The 11915-nt window shown below is 42.2% G+C and overlaps 2 protein-coding genes across 6 annotated transcripts in view; both read left to right on the top strand.

Annotated features, from left to right (window-relative positions):
- Nucleotides 1-8202, top strand: part of LOC140982871 (probable alkaline/neutral invertase B) — a 16059-nt gene extending 7857 nt beyond the window's left edge. For 3 of the 4 annotated variants that reach the window (XM_073449646.1, XM_073449644.1, XM_073449647.1), the window contains exons 2-5: nucleotides 6031-6473; nucleotides 6566-6997; nucleotides 7097-7655; nucleotides 7766-8202. In XM_073449646.1, the coding sequence (XP_073305747.1) occupies nucleotides 6075-6473; nucleotides 6566-6997; nucleotides 7097-7655; nucleotides 7766-8061 (1686 nt within the window). In that variant the 5' untranslated portion in view covers nucleotides 6031-6074 and the 3' untranslated portion in view covers nucleotides 8062-8202. Of the gene's footprint in view, nucleotides 1-5995; nucleotides 6474-6565; nucleotides 6998-7096; nucleotides 7656-7765 lie in introns of all 4 variants that reach the window. The other variant, XM_073449645.1, reaches the window with a different exon arrangement.
- A 258-nt stretch (nucleotides 8203-8460) lies between these two features.
- LOC140983223 (uncharacterized) lies at nucleotides 8461-10719 on the top strand. Of its 2 annotated transcripts, none has more exons than XM_073450177.1 (6): nucleotides 8461-8831; nucleotides 9544-9743; nucleotides 9887-10027; nucleotides 10141-10171; nucleotides 10265-10389; nucleotides 10479-10488. In XM_073450177.1, the coding sequence occupies exons 1-5, from the start codon at nucleotides 8564-8566 to the stop codon at nucleotides 10363-10365; spliced, it is 741 nt and encodes a 246-aa protein (XP_073306278.1). In that variant the 5' UTR covers nucleotides 8461-8563; the 3' UTR covers nucleotides 10366-10389; nucleotides 10479-10488. The 2 variants fall into 2 exon arrangements, with proteins under 2 accessions (XP_073306278.1, XP_073306277.1); XM_073450176.1 differs by having other exon boundaries at nucleotides 8463-8831; nucleotides 10091-10171; nucleotides 10479-10719.
- The last annotated feature ends 1196 nt before the right edge of the window (nucleotides 10720-11915 follow it).

Below are 11915 nucleotides of genomic sequence, written 5' to 3' on the forward strand. Positions count from 1 at the left end.
TTCCAAGGCCTTTTGAGAGAGCGTCCCTGCGTGTCTTCTAAATAAAATGATCCTGAGCTAACCCTCCGGATAATTTTATAAGGTCCTTCCCACCGAGCTTCTAGTTTCCCAACATCCCCGGCATGATTAACTTTTTTCATGACTAAATCCCCTATTTGAAAATCTCGAACTCGGACCTTTTTATTGTACGATTTCATGATTCGACCTCGGTATGCTTCCATTCGAATTATTGCTCGGTCTCTTCTTTCTTCTACCAAATCCAATTCCATGGCCCGACTTTGATCATTGCCGCCTGGATAAGATTCTACCCGAGGAGAAGTTTGCCCAATTTCGACAGGAAGGACTGCTTCAGAACCATTTACCAGGTTGAAAGGAGTTTCTTGAGTAGGTGCTCGGGGAGTAGTTCTGTACGCCCAGAGAACACTGGGTAATTCTTCCACCCAATCTTTTCCCTTGCCTTGTAGCCTGGTATTCAATGCTTGTATAATAATTCTGTTAATAACTTCTGTCTGACCATTAGCTTGAGGGTAGGCAACAGAAGTAAAAGACTGAGTGATTTTCATTTCATGACACCAAGATGTAATTCCTTTGCCCTGAAATTGTCTCCCGTTATCTGAGATTAGTCTTCTGGGCAATCCGAACCGGCACACAATGTTCTTCCACAAAAATTTCAATACTTCCTGCTCAGTAATTCTAGCCAATGGCTCGGCTTCCACCCATTTGGAAAAGTAATCCACAGCCACGAGTAAGAACTTCTTTTGAGCCCTGGCAGTTGGGAAAGGACCAACAATATCCAGGCCCCATTGATCAAAGGGGCAAGATGCCCAGATAGGCTTCATGGGAGTGGCCGGACTGTGCTGGAAGTTTGAGTGATGTTGACATCTCTTACAAGCCTGGACCACTTGAGCAGAATTCTGGCTAAGAGTTGGCCACCAGAATCCGGCAAGCATTGTCTTCCGGGCCAAAGCCATCCCTCCGAGATGCTCAGCACAACATCCCTCATGTATTTCTCGGAGGACATAATCCACTTCTCCTTCAGACAAGCATTTTAGCAGAGGTCCCTGGAATGATTTTCTGTATAAGATTTTATTTAAAAGAACGAACCTGGGAGCTTGTCTCTTGATTCTTTGAGCCCGAGTCCTGTCTTCAGGTAATTCATTTGTTGTAATGAATTTAATCAATGGCGTCATCCAGGAGTCCTCGGGTATTGGTAGTATTTCTTCCTCGGTGGACAGGACCAAACGGGAAACATGCAAAATTTCCCGGGTGTTGACTTCTGATAATGAGGCAGCCATTTTTGCTAGAGCGTCTGCCTCTCCATTTTCCTCCCGGGGTATTTGTTCGATACTCCAATCCACAAAGATGGCTGCCTGGGTTTTTATGAGCTGTAAATATTTGAGCATCCTATCATCTTTAGCTTCATAAGCACCCTTTATCTGCTGAGTGATTAATTGTGAATCAGAATATACAATAATACGGGAAGCTCCAATCTCTTTAGCAGCTCGGATTCCTGCAAGGACAGCTTCATACTCGGCTTCATTATTAGTAACCCGGGAATCAATCCTTAAAGCCAACTTAATCTTCTCTCCTGGAGGATATATTACTACCACACCTATTCTGCATCCTGCAAGGCTAGACGCCCCATCCCCAAACACCCTCCATACTTCATCTTCAGCAGGTTGTACCATCTCAGACAAAAAGTCTGATAGGGCTTGCGCTTTAATGGCCACCCGGGGTTTGTATTCGATATCATATTCTCCTAACTCCACTGCCCATTTGATCCTTCGCCCTGATACTTCCGAATGAGTCATGATTCTGCCTATAGGACTATTAGTCAAGACAATTATTTGATGTGACAGGAAGTAAGGCCTTAGCTTCCGGGCAGTCATGATCAAGGCCAGAGCAATCTTTTCCACTTCACTGTACCGGAGTTCGGGTCCTCTCAGAGCATGGCTGACATAATAAACAGGCCTTTGACCGGAGCCTTCTTCTTTTATTAGTACTGAGCTGACAGCATACTCTGTGGTGGATAGATAAACAAATAATTTTTCCCCGGGCTCTGGTTTTACTAACACAGGGAGCTCTGCAAGATGGATCTTCAAGTCCTGGAAGGCCTGTTCACATTTATCATCCCATCCGAATTGTCGTGCCTTCCTTAATACCTGAAAGAAAGGATAACTCCTGTGCGCTGATCGGGAAATAAATCGAGAGAGGGAAGCAATCCTCCCGGTCAGCTTTTGTACGTCTTTGACAGATCGAGGAGATGGCATGCACAGCACGGATTTGACTTTCTCCTGATTTACCTCAATTCCCCGATCTGTCACTATGAATCCCAAGAATTTTCCACTCTTTACGCCAAAGATGCACTTGGCCGGGTTAAGCTTGATTCCGTAATGTACGAGAGTGGCAAAGGTTTCTTCTAGATCCTCAATAAAGCTGGCCACCTGCCGGGTCTTCCCCAGGATATCATCCACATAGACTTCCACGTTTCGCCCCAGTTGCTTCTCGAAGACTTTGTTCATCAAACGCTGGTACGTAGCTCCTGCATTCTTTAACCCGAAAGGCATTACAATATAACAAAATGTACCTCCCGAGGTGATGAAGCTAGCTTTATCTTGATCACTCTTGGCCAGGGGGATTTGATGGTACCCCTGGTATGCGTCCATGAAACTCAGTAATTCGAAGCCCGATGTGGAATCCACCAATTGATCAATACGGGGCAGAGGATAATGATCCTTGGGACACGCCTTATTGAGATCGCGAAAATCCACACACATGCGCCACTTCCCTGCTGATTTAGGTACTAATACCACATTCGAGAGCCAAGTGGGGAATTGAATTTCCCGAATGTGACCGGCTTTCAAGAGCTCTTTTACTTGTTCCTCAATAACTTTGTCCTTTTCGGGGCCAAAGTGTCTCTTTTTCTGTTTTATCGGGTGAGATCCCGGGAGGATATTTAGTTGGTGCTCAGATATCAAGGGAGAGATTCCCGTCAATTCCTGCTGGGACCATGCAAAAACGTGAATATTATCCTTTAAACAGTTAAGTAGACTGACCCGGGTGGATATGTTAAGATCTCGGGCCACCCGGATCTGCTGTCCTGGTCCAATCTCCACAACTTCCTGCTCCTCTTCTGCCACAAAATGCACTTCCCCCTTCTCAACTGCTCCTCCACATACTTCATCAGTTCGGGCCTTCTTCCCAGCCTTCTTTGCTTTGCTCTGATCCACCCGGACGGCTTCTACATAACATTTCCGGGAGGAAGGTTGGTCTCCCCAGACTTCACCCACTCTACTACCAACCGGGAACTTAATCTTTTGGTGATAGGTAGATGCTACGGCTTTTAATTCATTCATAGCGGGCCTCCCCAAAATTATATTATACGATGAAGGGGAGTCTACCACAGTAAAAGTAGTCATCACCGTCTTCTTGAGATCCTGGGAACCCAGGGTTAATGGAAGGACGATTTCCCCTTCCGGGTAGACCACATGGCCAGCAAAACCAAAGAGGGCAGTTTCCACGGTTTCCAAATGGTAGCCCTGCAAATCCATCTGCACAAAAGCATCTTTAAAAATTACATTCACAGAGCTTCCCGAGTCGACAAAGACTCTCAGAATGTCATAATTGGCCACTCGGGCTTGGATAACTAGGGCATCATTGTGGGGTAAGCTCACTCCCTTCAAATCCTCTGGGCCAAAACTGATGACCGCTTCACTCCTTCTCATTCCATCTACCTCCATACATTCCCTCCTACTCCTCGACTTCCTCGCCCGGTTGGACTCTCCATCAGTGGAGCCTCCTGATATCATTTTTATCAATCCTGTAGCAGGGGGTGACTTCTTTTTCGTCTCAAGATCGGGCTCTCTTCTCCTAACGGGCTCTCCCCTCGGTACATTCCTCATACTTCCTCCCCGAGCGTTGGGCCTTGGCTGTGAAGATGTCCATGGTAATCTCGGCCTCTTATGGGCTTGACTTTGCTCTGGGGCGGAATGGAAGGAATAGTTTCCCCTCAATGTTTTGCAATCTTCGGTGTTGTGATAACACACCTTATGGAGAGTACAAAATCCTCTTTTCTCAGGTCGGGATAATTCATGGTCCGCGGCCAGATCCCTACTGCATTCCTGAACCTCTCTGTCCCGGGTAATCTTAAGAGGCACGTGGTGAGAGAAGTGTCCTGGATTATTCTTTCTCTGCCCTTTCTCCTCGGGCCTAGCTACCCGGTCCCCCCTTTCTTTTCTTACAGCTTCCTTTTTCTGCTTCTGAGCTTCCTCCATGTTGATGTATTTTTCTGCTCGGGATAATAAGTCTTCGAAATCCCCGGGCACTTTTTTGGTCAACGACTTGAAAAATTCACCCTCCCTCAAGCCTTGGGTGAATGCCGTAGTTTTTGTTTCAGTAGCGCAAGTAGGTACATCCAAAGCCACTCTATTAAATCTTTTAATATAAGCCCTCAAACTTTCATCCAGGTTCTGTTTGACTTCAAAAAGACTAAAAGCGGTCTTCTTGTATTTCTTGCTGCTACTGAAGTGGTGTAGGAACACCTTCTGGAAGTCTTTAAATGAATTAATACTCTGAGGGGACAGTCCCTCAAACCACCTTTGAGCTGAATCCACCAAAGTGGTGAGGAACACTTTACACTTGATTCGATCTGTGTAACAGTGTAACATGGCCATGTTTTCAAACCTGGCTAGGTGCTCCTCAGGATCCGCATTGCCATCGTAATCTTTTACTTTGGCGGATTTGAAGTTCCCGGGAAGAGGTTCCCGGACAATGATATCGGTAAATGGGCAACCCTTAGCAGTAGCTCGAGAAATGCTACGACTCTCCAACTGCCCTTCCAGAACTTTCATTTTCTGCCTTAACTCCAACAACTCCTCAGCCACGGTAGGTGATTTGGATCCAGCACTAGATTCCTCATCCTCTCCTCTCACTTCCTCCTCCCTCAATTCTTGCTCTTGCTCCTGCTCATTGATTTGCACATCTCCGGGTGGTGTAACTTGACGAGAAGTTTCTCTCCTGGCCACAGCCTTCTCCACCGCTTCGGAGATTATTCTTGCCAACTCCTCCGGGGTCATGGTAATAAGATTGGGTCCCGTGGGAGGAACACCCTCACCTTGCTCCGAAGTACGCGCATTATCCCCATGAGCCTGGGAATTTTCTTGGTTAGTTCTTCGAGCATGAGCCATATCAACGCCTTAATCTCAAGTTTCCCACAGACGGCGCCAATGATGTGACTTTGTTGAAATGGATGAGCCGGGAAAGGAGCCCCAACAGGTCAAATCAATAATTTATAGTTTTTAGGGAATTTGAGTGAAGGTAATGACTTCAATAGCACCTGCAAACAATGAAAGAAACTCGTGAATGGGCGCCAGATGGGTGTCCGGCGTGGCCACTCCGATGCTTAAGTCAGCAGGTTGAAGATGAACACAAGCAATATTTGGGAGAAAATATGTATAATGCTTATGAGTTCAAAGATTTCAGAATCGGTAAATGACATTAATACCTGCTATTTATAGTAGAAGATGAGGTAGGTACCTTGATTCCAGTGATACCTACTAAGTATGGTAGGTCGGCTGCCCATACCCTATCTTCTAATGACTTCTAGGACACTCCAGACCCAAGTTGTTCTGACAGAGTAGACGTCCTGTATCAATCATACTTGAGTATGGTTCAATTCTCGAGGTGGCTCGGGCAATTGATTACCCGGGTACTTATATGAGAGCTCGGGCGATGACTGCGCGGGAGACCGGGCTGTTCGAAGAATTCTTGGGAAACATGTAATGCTCGGGCTCTTGATAGTGTCCGGGTCGTCAATCGACCCGGATCCTTATGGCAACGACCCGGATTCTTATGGGGGTATCAGTGATGCTTTAACTCTATTAATTCAGTTAAAAAACAAGGTTCATTGCTCAAATTTTCTCTTCTAACTTTATGAGTTCCGAATCGATTGTCGAGAGTTTGGAGTTGACTTTGAGTTTATGACATTCTTGTTTAGAATTTAAATAAAAGATATCCTTCGATGAACTGCAGCTCTTTATTCAAGAACTGATAATAATCAGTGAGGGAATCTTAGGATGTCTCCTACTTCTAATGTTTCTCAAAATGGAACTTCAAAACACCAAGACTCCAATTCATCCATCTTCGAGATCGGAGACTCCGATTTGTCTAGACTACTGAACAGGCCGAGGCCTTTGACTATCGAAAGGAAGAGATCCTTTGACGAAAGGTCCTTCAGCGAAATGTCGATTTCGTCCCCACCACGCCAGTTTTACCGAAACAGCGAGAACTCGTCTCGTCTTTTTGATAGTTTTTCAGGCATAGGCTCCCCTAGATCATTTAGTTGTGTAGAAACACACCCTATAGTTTCCGAGGCGTGGGTAGCGTTGCAGCGTTCCATAGTCCATTTCCGAGGGCAGCCCGTGGGGACCATTGCAGCGTTGGATCATTCTACCGAAGAACTCAACTATGATCAGGTGAATCCTTCTGTAATTTTGAATCGCGTACGGGATATATTTTTAGGCTAGAAAATTGATTTTTTTTTCCTTACATGAGTCACATCTGGCAGGTGTTTGTCCGAGACTTTGTTCCTAGTGCACTAGCATTCTTGATGAATGGTGAACCCGAAATTGTCAAGAATTTTCTTCTTAAAACACTACGGCTCCAATCCTGGGAGAAAAAGGTGGACAATTTCACTCTAGGGGCAGGGGTTATGCCAGCAAGTTTCAAAGTACTGCACGATCCTGTTAGGGATCATGAAACGCTGATAGCCGATTTTGGTGAATGTGCTATTGGTCGAGTGGCTCCTGTCGACTCTGGTTTCTGGTGGATTATTCTTCTTCGAGCCTATACAAAGTCTACAGGCGATGCCTCTTTGGCTGAATTGCCCGAATGCCAGAGGGGAATCAGACTCATCCTGACTCTATGCCTTTCGGAAGGCTTTGATACATTCCCCACGCTTCTGTGTGCTGATGGTTGCTCCATGATTGATCGCCGAATGGTAACTTTCATTCAAAAGCCCCATCTTGTTATGACTATATATATTCTATTTGTTGAAACTTTGTCGACCCATCAAACATTGTGCCTTTCCAATTTCCAGGGTATTTATGGGTATCCTATCGAGATACAAGCTCTATTCTTCATGGCCCTGAGGTGTGCTTTGCTTCTACTAAAAAACGATGAAGAGGGCAAGGATTGTACAGATAGAATAGTTAAACGTCTCCATGCATTAAGCTATCACATGAGGAGTTACTTCTGGCTTGATATCAAACAGCTCAACGATATATACCGGTACAAAACCGAAGAATATTCACACACAGCAGTAAACAAGTTCAATGTTATGCCCGATTCACTCCCTGATTGGGTTTTCGATTTCGTTCCAAGCCGTGGCGGTTACTTCATTGGAAACGTTAGTCCCGCAAGAATGGACTTTCGTTGGTTTTGCTTGGGAAACTGCATTGCGATTTTGTCCTCTTTGGCAACACCAGAGCAAGCTTCGGCTATAATGGATCTGATTGAATCGCGATGGGAGGAGTTGGTTGGAGAAATGCCGTTGAAGATTTGTTATCCAGCTATGGAGAGTCATGAATGGAGGATAATAACAGGCTGTGATCCAAAAAACACTAGCTGGAGTTACCATAATGGTGGTTCTTGGCCAGGTATGTGTAGATTCTAGGAGTTAAAGTACCTTGTTTTCAGATATGGCAATGGGAAGGGCCAGAATATATATGTTGCCATCCTCACTTATTCTCATCATTATTTTGCGCAGTCCTCTTATGGCTTCTCACGGCAGCATGCATCAAATCAGGACGAGTTCAACTAGCAAAACGAGCAATCGAACTAGCCGAGACACGTCTGTTGAAGGATCATTGGCCCGAATATTATGATGGTAAGCTGGGCCGTTACATGGGGAAGCAGGCTCGAAAGAATCAAACATGGTCGGTCGCAGGATACTTGGTGGCTAAGATGATGCTGGAGGATCCCTCAAACTTGGGTATGATATCATTTGAGGAAGACAAACAGATGAAGCCACACATGAAAAGATCTGCTTCTTGGATGTGTTGATATTTGACAATATATTTTATCATTGTATGTTTTTCTATGAAGTTTTTAGTTTGAAAACTTAGCGACTGTTGCTATAAGAATGTATTGAATTTTGAAAAATTACAAGGTTTTTGAGAAATTAATGAAAGGTTGATTTATGGACACGATGTGCATAATATACTTCATAAAATATAATATAAATTTGACATGGCATCTGAAAAATGTTTTCCAGGAATTTAATTTGTTTCGATTACTTTGTCTCCAACAAAATTTATCAAAATTGTTCGTGATATACCAATTATTAAAATAATCGTTTGTTTTTTTATTCATATTTTTGCACAGTGTGCATGGTTACTGGTAGAATATTAAAGTAAAGTGTAGAATTTAAAGGGAAATTTTTTATTAAAGAAAAGAAAACAAATGGTTGGTTAACTGTGATTTTAATGAAAAATACGAAGTATTCAAAATTTATTAATGAAAATAAAAGAGAAAGGAAAAAAGAAATACAGTAGCCAATGCGAGAATGGAGGATCTTGTAAACCGAAGCTCTGTTCTGAGGGAGAGGGTAAAGGGCAGTACGAAGAAACCAATCAACGCCGCCACGAAGTGGCTAAAGAGGCAGCCGCCGAAAGCCAAGGTGTCATTGGCGGTGGGCGCCGCCGTCTCCACCATCTTCTTTCTCCGGCTCGTCGTGGAAGATCACGACAATCTCTTCATCGCCGCCGAGGTCGTTCACGCCATTGGCATTTCTCTCCTTATCTACAAGCTTACCCAAGAGAAAACATGCGCCGGTATTATTTTATGCTGCACCATTTTAGTTATTATTATTATTATTATATTGTTGAAGGAGATAATGAACAGACGAATAATGTATTTCTACTGTTCGGTATACTTCTGTGGTCTTAACTGCGTCGGAAATATTTATTTCCCCAAATGTAAACTACTACTAAATTCTGAATTAAATTGTGTTATATTCCATATAATGTGAAAATGGCTTAATTTTAAGTTCTTTGTTCTAATTGCTTTTCTCAAGTGACAAGATGATTCTGTATATTTTAGGTAGCTATTATGTTGTATGCGAATTAAAAATTGGATCTTTGGCAAGAATGTGGGTTGAGTTGTGGACTGAATGTATTTTTGTGGTGGAAATAGACATTCAAAAGGAAAAGGACATTTTTTTTTCTCATTTAAGGTAGGATGTCCCCTCCTTCCCCTTAACTTAGTCCACCCTGTATTCTTGAAACATCTAAGTTCTTCACTTCTTTGTCCAAAAAGAAATTATTTGTCCGTTTCCTTCATTTCCTATATTCATTTACGAATTATGCTCGTGGGACGTCAATTTTGGGATTTTAGTTTATTTTTTATCGACTGAATGGCCATAGCCTCAAAGTAACACTGATCCATGTCTTATGATGTGCTGTGTGTGTGTCGTGATATGTTTTTGCAGGCATTTTGTGCTTTGCCACTTTGTTTAGTTCTCAGCTCGTACATATTTTACTTCAGGTCTGTCACTCAAGTCCCAAGAGCTGACGGCTATGTTTTTAGCTGCTAGACTCTACTGCAGTCTAGTAATGGAATATGATATCCACACGCTGCTCGATCTTGCAACATTAGCAACTACCTCGTGGGTCATTTATGTGATTCGTTATAAATTGAATTCAAGTTACATGGATGACAAAGACACGTTTGCCCTTTATTACGTCGTGAGTCTTGGACTAGCTTTTTTCTTTTGCCTTCTTAAAGTATTATATTTGTGTCGTCCATTGAACCGGCTCTTGTTCGTGGTGTATACAATGATATTGTTTCTTTGCAAGGAGGACTTTTCCTCATTTTATTGTTCTTGTAGGTGATACCATGTGCTTTACTATCTGTTGCTATTCACCCATCGACTCAACATCATGTTATCAATCGCATTTTCTGGGCTTTTTGCGTGTACTTGGAGGCTGTTTCGGTCCTTCCTCAGCTTCATCTTATGCAAAACACAAAGGTTGAGAAGTTCTCATTACATTCTTAATATTTACCAAGATTCACATTTCGTTTCCTTCTGTAGATTGTTGAACCGTTCACTGCAAATTATGTATTTGCCCTCGGAGTTTCCAGGTTCTTGAGCTGTGCACATTGGGTTCTTCAGGTTTGATCATGCATAAAACTCGAGCTTTACATCCTTTGCTATAGACATGGACTTAAAACACATGTAAGACTGTTGTATTATGTTTGGTGTAAGGTATTGGATACAGGAGGACGATTGCTGACAGTGTTAGGCTATGGACTATGGCCTTCCATGGTTCTGGTATCAGAGATTGTCCAAACTTTTATACTGGCTGATTTCTGCTACTACTATGTTAAGAGGTTGGTTCCAAATGTTTTGATCGTAGCTGGGAAAAAGTACTTAATTTTTTTCCCCACGTAAACATTTGTCTTTGTTTTAATTGATTCAGTCTTGTTGGTGGACATCTTATGCTACGGCTCCCTTCCGGGGTGGTGTGAGTCTCCAATCTCCAGAGGCTAAGGCTCTGTTTTTTTTTTCTAACCTAGTTTTGTGAGTGATTTCATATAAAAATTTCCATGGACACTCATAATTGTAATACCTACTTTGATCTCAAGATTTTAGTGTTGGATCAATGTAAAGGAAATAGATTGGTGATACTCCAAATAATAGATTTAAATTGCCATTTCCTTTTGTATTCTATGTTGAATCACATCTTTCTTCAATTAAAGTTTATAAAAAAATTATAATTTTATTAGAGAAAAAGGTCAGCATACTTTATTTAAAACAAAATACAAAAGCAAGAACCGAAAATTGGTTTCATATTACCATATGATTATGTTTATAATTTGTTTATAACATATTTGTTTCAGAGGTTTCAAATGTCAAATGTCGTTTCGAAGTTGAGATCTTTCACACCGATAGTATAAGCCCATAATAATTTTCCAATACAGTCGAATGTATACTTACCAATCATGACTAAACTTGTGCCCAGGAGTTGGCGCACCTTCACGCCAAACTGCAGGGAATTGAGAAGCAATTATTACACTAAAAAATTCTCAATTTTCATCAAATCTTGTTAGGGACCACTTCATTTGGACAGAAAAAGAATACAAAAATTTATGTGAGACGGTATCACGGATCGTATTTTGTAAGACGAATCTTTTATTTAGGTCATTCATGAATAAATATTAATTTTTATGCTAAGATTATTATTTTTTATTGTGAATATCGGTAGTTTTAACCCGTCTCACAGATAAAGATTCGTGAGACCGTCTCACACAAGACCTACTCGAAAAAGAATTATTACACATTTATTTAGTATTTATGTTAACAAACCTTTATCCTTGTTCAATATATCAACCCCTAAAAATTATTGCTTTTGCATTTGTTGATTCATATCTAAAGATATTTGATGAAATCAATCAAACTCGCTCACGTCCAAGGAAATGAGTACACTTCTGAATTTTCACACGAAATTTCCCTACAAATATTGTAATTTGACTTTTTTTCCTACGCGCCTGCCACGTGGAGAAAATGCTATCTTGATCCAACGGCTCTCACGAACGCCTTAACGCATGCAGTCCGACCGATTTCACGGTGACGTCGTTTGGAGCAGTTAAAAACCATGGCTGGCCGTTATTAATTGCGATTTATTTTTTATTCTCAAATTCCGTCAGTTTGTTTCGCATTCCCGTCTGTTGAGATTTGAGGATGACTGCGGATTTGATTCCTCCCAGCTCTGCACACTCCACAGGGATTGTGATTTCCGGAGATTTTTACAATGATAGCCGTTGATTCTTGACTAATACGATATTCGAGACTGCTTTTTTTTTTTTCTCGTTGGATTGAAATAGGCTATTTGCAGATGAAAAACGGTAGCTTGAAA

This window comes from Primulina huaijiensis, chromosome 8 (assembly GCF_012295235.1).
Source record: "Primulina huaijiensis isolate GDHJ02 chromosome 8, ASM1229523v2, whole genome shotgun sequence".
In the NCBI taxonomy this organism is placed as follows: Eukaryota; Viridiplantae; Streptophyta; class Magnoliopsida; order Lamiales; family Gesneriaceae; genus Primulina; species Primulina huaijiensis.

Bases quoted from the DNA above. Each gene is read 5' to 3' on its own strand.
- LOC140983223 (XM_073450176.1), top strand. From the start codon at position 8,564: ATGGAGGATCTTGTAAACCGAAGCTCTGTTCTGAGGGAGAGGGTAAAG. The intron at 8,832-9,543 runs GTATTATTTTAT...ATTTTACTTCAG, and splicing joins CCAAGAGAAAACATGCGCCG to GTCTGTCACTCAAGTCCCAA. The intron at 10,028-10,090 runs GTTGAGAAGTTC...TTCCTTCTGTAG, and splicing joins ATCTTATGCAAAACACAAAG to ATTGTTGAACCGTTCACTGC.